This window comes from Cryptomeria japonica, chromosome 7, assembly GCF_030272615.1.
Source record: "Cryptomeria japonica chromosome 7, Sugi_1.0, whole genome shotgun sequence".
In the NCBI taxonomy this organism is placed as follows: Eukaryota; Viridiplantae; Streptophyta; class Pinopsida; order Cupressales; family Cupressaceae; genus Cryptomeria; species Cryptomeria japonica.
In genome coordinates, this window is record NC_081411.1 from 795,109,312 (window position 1) to 795,118,026 (window position 8,715).

At 38.8% G+C, this 8,715-nt stretch overlaps 1 protein-coding gene across 3 annotated transcripts; it reads left to right on the forward strand.

The window, feature by feature from the left end:
• Positions 1-644: 644 nt before the first annotated feature.
• LOC131068938 (expansin-A1) lies at positions 645-2,805 on the forward strand. Of its 3 annotated transcripts, none has more exons than XM_058004223.2 (4): positions 645-666; positions 1,388-1,511; positions 1,621-1,933; positions 2,129-2,805. In XM_058004223.2, exons 2-4 carry the CDS (start codon positions 1,391-1,393, stop codon positions 2,433-2,435), a joined length of 741 nt encoding a protein of 246 aa, XP_057860206.2. In that variant the 5' UTR covers positions 645-666; positions 1,388-1,390; the 3' UTR covers positions 2,436-2,805. The 3 variants fall into 3 exon arrangements, with proteins under 3 accessions (XP_057860206.2, XP_057860203.2, XP_057860204.2); XM_058004220.2 differs by lacking the exon at positions 645-666 and adding an exon at positions 686-814; XM_058004221.2 differs by lacking the exon at positions 645-666 and adding an exon at positions 715-805.
• Positions 2,806-8,715: the final 5,910 nt, after the last annotated feature.

Sequence of the window (8,715 nt, forward strand, 5' to 3'; positions counted from 1 at the left end):
TTTTGTGAAGTCTTTTCTTCAAAAAGCTCATTCAAACCATCCGCCTTTAAGTTGCTATCAAACCGACTACATATATCATCATACACTGCAGTCCTTAATGAAATGTCATTCCATTTCTACCACCCTTTGCTGCAAAAAATGCAAGTCCTTTCTTCCCATTCTTCTTTGAGCACCTTCCATCATCCAGTTTAACATCTCATATAATGAAAGCTAGTCCGCAATGACTCAATAACCTTTCACATCATTGTAGATCTCAAATACACTTTTCCTTCCAAGCTCATTGAAATTCTAAAAGAAATTGCTCACTGTCATGTGGGAAAAGCATTGAACTAACTATGATTGTCTTAGGGAATTATAAATGCAAATATTATGCACTAAACTGTACTAGCTAGCAGTTAATCTGAGAGGTTTCCCATCTTCGGGTTGTCTACACATGAGCATTGTCAGTTTCCCCAGTCCCCAGAATAATCGGACATCCTATTGCTTTCAATACCTAGTGGAATGTGCAATGCCCACCTCCAAATTCTATTTAATTGACCCCCTCCTCATGCTCTAAACTCACCCAATTTCCTCTCTTCTCTTCTAATCTGTGTGGTCACATTTAATTGAGCCATTTGTTCGTTGCATCTTCCAAGGGTGTGTTCAGGGGTCATATCTGAAGGGTTGGTAAGTAGCTGTTATAAGAGTTTCATCAGATTTTCTTTACTTTGCCTCGATGATTGAGACTCTCTGTCTGTGAAGTTTGGTAAGAATGTGTAATTGGATTTGTAGATTATTAAGCATGTCTGCCACTGGGTTTCAATGGGTAAGGCAGGTATTCCTCTTTAGGACTTGTTAATTATTGGGCTTTATTAGGTGTTTGCTGGTCAGTGCTCTGCCTTGTTTTCAAGTTGCTTGCTCGTTCAGGTGAAGCTCTGCATGATTTCTAGCCGAGCTCTTGATCTGTGTACAGTTTGTCAGGATGAAAGTTAGTGAAATGTTGAACTCATAATGGGGTTTGTTAAATTGGATTAATGCTTCTTGCAGTCACTCATTGTTCTCTATAATAGCTGTGGTTTTACATATTGTAATTTCTTTGCGGGTCAAGTCAATGTAGTTTGAAAGGGTTGAGTTGTGTTTTGAATTGTAGCTTTTCAGGATGAGGAATGGCAGGTGTTAGGGTATGTGGGAATGCTCGTCTTGTCGTGATTGTGGGTAGTAGTTTAGATATGGGAGTTCAGAGAGATTCACATGGGTATATTTGGTAACAAGCTGTGATGTATTTTTGGAATCTAAGTGCTCTTCTGAAATGTTTTCTTCTTAACTCTGCTAGAATGTTTAATCGTTGCTGCTTGACAGAATATCAATAAATAGAATGAAAATGTTGTAAGGGGTTTCCCTGATGCAGGAAATGGCTGTTCGAGTATCAATCCTATTGTGCTTATTGTCAATATTAAGATTTGTATTGGTGTCATGTTGGACCAATGCACATGCAACATTTTATGGCGGTGGTGATGCTTCTGGTACAATGGGTAAGTGAGTTCAAATTTCAAAGTTAAGTAGAATGTTTAACATTCACCTTTTCCTAACCGATATGTACTTTCCTCACTCACCCACTTTTCTATTGTTTTACTCTTTCAGGTGGGGCTTGTGGGTATGGAAATCTCTACAGCCAAGGCTATGGCACCAGCACAGCAGCTCTCAGCACAGCCCTTTTTAACAATGGCCTCAGCTGTGGAGCCTGTTTTCAAATAAAGTGCAATGCTGATCCTAAATGGTGCCTGCCTGGCACCATTATAGTGACTGCTACAAACTTCTGCCCTCCCAACTCTGGCCTCCCTAACAATGCTGGTGGATGGTGCAATCCTCCCCAGCAGCACTTTGATCTCTCCCAGCCTGTCTTCCTCAAGATTGCCAAGTACAGAGCTGGAATTGTTCCTGTGGTGTACAGAAGGTGAGTTTGGACATATATCCCTTATTGACCAATGCATACGAAACGGCTACTCAGTTCTTAGGACGCACCAATACATAATTTATGGTGTTTAAGGGTAACTTATGCTCTTTTACATTTCAGAAGCTGGATAGCCATTTCCGAAATGTATATGCATCTTAACAGTAACTAACTTTTACCTGGGTATGTTTTTCTCAGGGTCCCCTGTCACAAGAGAGGTGGAGTTAGGTTCACCATCAATGGGCACTCCTACTTCAATTTGGTGTTGATCTCTAATGTTGGAGGAGCAGGGGATGTTCACTCTGTTTTCATCAAGGGCTCTAGGACTGGGTGGCAGAAGATGTCTCGCAACTGGGGACAGAACTGGCAGAGTAACTCCTATTTGAATGGCCAGGCTCTCTCATTCAAGGTGACTACCAGTGATGGAAGGACTCTTGCCTCATACAATGTTGCTCCTGCTCACTGGCAATTTGGCCAGACTTACAGCGGAGCTCAGTTCCATTAACTTCTACTCTAATCAGTCAAATTATAATAAGCTAAGGCTTAATATAGCTGTAATCTATACTATATATCTGTCTCACTAAGCTCCATGAACTAAGAAATGGGCTTATTTTATTGTGGCTCTTTTCAAGTTCATTAACTATATTTCTGTGTGTAACTTATTATATGGACTGCCGTGGTGGAATCAACTCCACCCGCTCCTCGCATTGACTATTGATCATTTGTACCATCTTATCGTATTCCACAGCACACTAGTGGTGGCTCTTTTTGCCAGTCACCCCACATCCATTATCAATAATTTCTTAGCACTAAAGTGCTTCCATGTAATATCTCAAGATTTCTATGATATATATGGGGTATTATCTTTTCCTTCAGTGCCTCTACTTTTTGCAATCACTATCTTAACGTATCTTTAAAAATGGACTTAAAAGGCCATGGATGAAGAAGAGCCCATTCACTTTGTAGGTTGAAAATGAGTTGAACCTACATGGCAGGTAGGTTTTATGGATCTAATAGAATTAGATGTAGATCAATATTTTTGTTTTCTTCTACTGGCAAGAGTGGTTTTCAGGCATCTTCAATATACATAATTAATGGTCTTACTTTTAGAATTCCATTATGAGATATAAGGGCTTTTGTAATTACATTTTTTCTCGCCTCCTTCAAGGGGAAGGTCACCGCCAGTCTTTGTCAAAGTTGCAGTACCTGTGAGTGGTCAATTAGCAGATGAATGCCTATCAGAGAGATGATCCACTTATAAGAAGCCCTATGCCAGAGGGGGCTAAAGTAGCAATCTTTTAAAGAACATCTACTACCATGGTATTAATATACTAAAAGTCCTCAAAGATCCAAATTTCTATGTGTAGCAATCTTTTAAAGAACATCCACTGCCATGGTATTAATATATCTAAAAGTCCTCAAAGGTCCAAATTTCTTGTATAATATCTGTCGATATCCAGCCAATTAAAACACATGACAAGAGTTTAAAAAATAAATGAAGCGTTTCCTTCATAGCCCATGATTTTTAGTTGACTGCATAGACGTTTCTGTGGGGAAGATGAGTTTGTATCATGGTCAGGAATCACATTCACATGAATAAAGCGTGCCATGTACCAGGGTGGAGGCCTTGATGGAGTTAAAGGAGGTGTTCAAGATCCGTTCTATCATTCAAATATCATGCCCATTCCCATTCACATGTTAGAGAATCAATCAAGAAGTACTTGATGGTGGATCTAGAGTCTTTTGGATCTTTACTAAATCTTTTACCATATAATAATATAAAGGTTAGGTGATCTACATGACAAATCCCAAAAAGGATATTTTAATTTGTGTAGTACATGGTAAATTTTAAAAAGATATTTTACTTTGTATTGTGAACTGTTTTAGTGGTATCTAATTTCTTATGTGGGTTGGGTGTCAATTGAGTTGGGAGAGGGGTGATAAATGATATAAGGCAGCTAATTACTTATGGCTTTTGGATCTCGAGTTATTATCATAATATAAAGGTTAGGTGATCTACATGACAAATCCCAAAAAGGATATTTTAATTTGTGTAGTACATGGTAAATTTAAAAAAGATATTTTACTTTGTATTGTGAACTGTTTTAGTGGTATCTAATTTCTTATGTGGGTTGGGTGTCAATTGAGTTGGGAGAGGGGTGATAAATGATATAAGGCAGCTAATTACTTATGGCTTTTGGATCTCGAGTTATCTTTCAATAAATATGGTCAACATAGTTTTGTCGTCAATTGAGTTGTATGAAGATGACAATAGAAGTAGGTGGCTAATTAGTTATTGATTTATGATCACTAGGCATCCTTAAAATTTTGTGCTCAATCTTATGATAACTTCATAAAGTAGGATCCTCATATGACATAGGTCTATATATAACAATTTTATTTGCTAGGGGAAGAGCACCAGTTACCATTCATGTTCCACTAACCGTTCACTCCTTGTACACCCAACCCTCCAATTACTAACTTTAAAAAAATTAAAAAACAAACAACTAAAAGCTTATTGATAAATTATACATGTACCAATAGTCGCTCATTTTTTAGCTTTTTTGGACCATAATTGGCCCATTTGTGCATTTTTATTGGTACCCATAGCATACAACTGCTGGGGCATTTGTGCATACATATTGGTGATTTTAAGTGCACAATTATTGGGGCATCTTTAAACAAGTATTGGGCGGCACTTTGAAAAGCGTAATTTTTTTAATCTTTGCACGCATAACAAATCCCATAGTGTGCATCGTTACTACCCAAAAGCCAGAACAATAGCTATAAGCAGTTAAGTCACATGTGAAGACAACCAATTTTTTTTTGTCAAAATCTTATATACCATTTAGAATCTGTGGATGTGCGAAGTTAGCTATAATGGCTACGGGTACGCTTCCCCTAGACACATGTTGATAAGTATGACTTATTACATTATATTTACGTAGGAGTACAGAATACACATAAAACATGAAACTCTATCGAGAGAAGAATTAGGGCGATTATGAACAACCCTAGGTCTAATAGGAGGGTACCTAAAGAAAATCAACCATAGGAACATCCCATGAAAATGATTGTGCTGGCATTTTAATGATTATGTTGTGATTGTCATTGATGGACACACACTTGCTTTGAGATCACTTTTTGTATGTATGAGTTAAAACTCAACCGGTATTTGTTCCAATCGGTATGATGTATTATAGTCTTTAGACTATCGAGGTTTTGCAGAAAGTGTTTACCGGTCTCAAATGGCATAAAGACCCCAAGCGGTTCGAGGATCTCAAGCGGTATGAAGGAACGAAGTGACACAACTCATATTTCCCAGTCTTCATTTTGTCAAACCGGCAATAGGTATTTTGCTTAAACCGGTATTTTGGTTTGAACCGATAATACTCTGTGATGAGTTACCAACCAACATTTTGTGATGAGTTACCATCCACTGATTGTTTGGCGGTGTCGACATTTTGGCAATGCATTTGTGTCATGTTACCAAATATGTCCAGATGCATTGAACCTAAGAAGTTGTATTGTAATCCTATTGGACCGACATGAAATCAGATTCCTTTTAAGGATATCATGTCTAGAGTTTTAGGTTGATTGCTAGGGTTTAAGGTGGTTGATGAGTTTTTGTAAGTGCGATCATAGAAGAGAAGTTTAGGTCAGCGAGAGAAGGCAGAGTGTGAATGTGTTGAAGACTGAAGTAATGTTGGAATGCATTAGGAATGAGTTATCAAGGATCTAACCAAGCAATCTGTGCTATTTGCTAGATCACTCACTTGTTGATTACTCACATCTTCGACAAGTCTGAAGCCCTTAATCGGGTAGGCCCAAAAAGCCTTTTGTAAATCCTCTAACAAGGTGGTTCACATATGTGGATCTAAAATCCTCTAGCAAGGTAGTCTTTAATCAAACTTATCTCCTAACAGAGATTGAGGTTCCTAACAGGATCTGTTCTGGTAAAGAACATTGTATGACCTTAATCGGTCTGGTTCCTATTCTGCAGATAGTTACTTGTGAGTCTCATCTCACCGTGGTTTTTCCCATTTGGGTTTCCATGTCAAAATCTCGTGTTATGGTGTATGTGCTTTTATGGGCGAATGCATTATTTGCTATTTGGTTTGCATGTGTGATAACCGATTTCCTTGCTAAACCATTTTACCGGTTTACTGCTAGACTAGTAAAGAATTTAAGTACATTGATTTTTGGCATACTAATTCACCCCCCTCTTAGTATTCATCAATTGGTATCAGAGCCAACCTTTCTATAAGTTTAACCACTTGGAAAGAGATATGGGGGAATACACTATGAGGGAACTTACTCATCGGCTCACTCAGTCTGAGCAAGCCTATGATGAACTTATGGTCAAACATAAGGCCTCTCAGGCAAAAAGGAGAGAACATGCTGAAAAACTGATGGAGCTATTTGAAAACAGTTCCTCTGATGAAGCGGACATAGAAGCCCTAATTCAAAAAGTAGAAAAGTTGAATGGATCCAATTCCAACCTAAGAAAGGAGTTGGAAGGACTGACTATCCGAATGTATCAAGAGCTTGAGAACCAGAGGAAAGTTGAAGATCTTGTAAAAGACAGAGATCATGAGATCTCCAAATTAAAACAAGAAATCAGTGCCCTAACCGCTCAACTCCATGCAAGCAACGTCGAAAAGGAAGACATGCAAGGAGAACTGAACATAGCCATCTCCGAGAATGCAAACTTGATGGAAACAAATGCTGTTATTTTTAAAGAACTCTCTGAGTCAAAGGGAATACTTGCTAACTTCAACAAGAGTACTGTTAAGCTAGAGCAAAAGCTTGAATCAGCCAAACCTGTCAAGAATACTGATGGACTTGGTTACTCTGGTCATGAGGAAGGTGAGGCCTCTAGTGCAAATGCTGAAACATCGAAGAAGCAATCGACATTCAAAGGTAAAGGTAAGCAAAAGTTTAAACCTGTTTGCTTTAACTATCTTAAAGAAGGATATACTGCTAATGTGTGTAGGAGCAAAGCCTACAATAATTTTCCTTACTTTATGAACAATGTACCTAGATCCAATAAGTTCAATGGTAATTGTTATGCATGCAACAAGTTTGGGCATAGAGCATTTGAATGCAGGTCTGTTATGAACAACATTGGAAGATATCCTCAGAGGACTCAAGGAGTTGGTCTGGAACCTATTGTGAACCAGAATCCCAACTGGTTTAATACCTTTAATTATCAGTCAGGTAGTGGTGGCTATTAAGCGGCAGCCGGATGGAGAGCAAACTGTTTGATTTGTCATGGTCATGGTCACACTGCTGCAACATGCAGGAGGAAGAATGGTAACATGAATAATGGACCATGGAGAGCACCTGGAATGGTCTGCTATCATTGCAACAAACCGGGTCACATTGCCAGATTCTGCAGAACAAGAAAGAACATATCGGATGACATACCGGTCACTCCGGAAGGAAAGATTGATGTTGAAACTGTTTAAGCAGATATGAACAAAACATGAAAAAAGAAACCAGAAGTGTTGCATGAAGAACTGGTTTCTGCACCTAGTGTTGAAATTTCAGAACTGGCAAACTAAGCTACAAAAAGCTTAGGGGGAGCAAACGGTGAAATATCTAGAACCTCCGGTTGATACCGGTAAAAGACTTTAATCGGTATGAGATACCTGTCAGTCAACAGAAGACCAGAAATGGTAAAAGACAAATTAGGGTTTACGCCCTAATAGTGGAGCATTTATTATGGTAGGTGGAGAACCTGTTTAAAAAAAATTTTCAAATCATTTCTCACTTATCATTTTTTTTCGAGCGAAGAAGTTTTCAAGAGTAGAGCGAAGAAAAGCGATTTGCATCACGATTCAAAGAGTTTATAAAAATCCTGAAGAAGAATCTGAGGCAATCATCTATTGGAGAAGTGTAGAACGCAAAGCAGTATTTCTGCAACCGAAGGAGTGTGTGGTGAAGTTCAAGTTGCGAAGCCCTAAATCTCGATTCACGAAGGTATTTTTCAAAATTATCTAATTACCATGGCTTCCGCATCACATGCTAGTTCTAGTGCACCTGTCGAGTCAGTAGATTTTATTCAGAAGAAGGCAAAATACAATGCCCTATCCTTAGTACCCGTTGGTGTTATAGTGGAGGAAGGCATTTCCGATTATATAGACTGTAAAATTGAAGACCTAGGGTCTCTTGTAATCCATTCCCAATTGAGTTTGTTCTGTGGGAAGGATAAGAAGATTAAAACGGAAATTAGCATTCTGGAAAAGAAGAAACTTCACAACGCAGTCTATTTTCTTGAAGAATTTTCAGATGATCACATTCGCATCATTCTGAGCAGAGTGCACGGTGGTAAAATGTACTTAGAGCGGACGCATGACATCACACCGGAAACGATTCATGTCGTCACCGATTTCTATAACACAGGGGAAGTGTCAGCCCTAAGGAAGGTCAGTAAGACTGAAATGTCCAAGCTCACCGGTTCAGTGAGTGACTCACGTGGAATGACCGTCAACTCAATCAAGGACAATCTGGTCAAGTATGCCTGCATGGTGATAGGCTACCAGACGTTCTCTGCTAGCAGAATTAATTCTGTCTCTGTTGCAGCGGTAAATGCCGCTTATAGGATGATCAAGGAAGATGCATCGTTTGATCTGTGCACTTGTATGCAAAGACAACTTCTATTGAATCTTAATTTGATCAAATAGGACAATGCACTGAGATTTAAGTTCGGACAACTACTGGCTGGGTTGTTCTTTTACTTCCAAGGCTACTTTCCAAGAGTAGGTGACATTCAGTGGTTT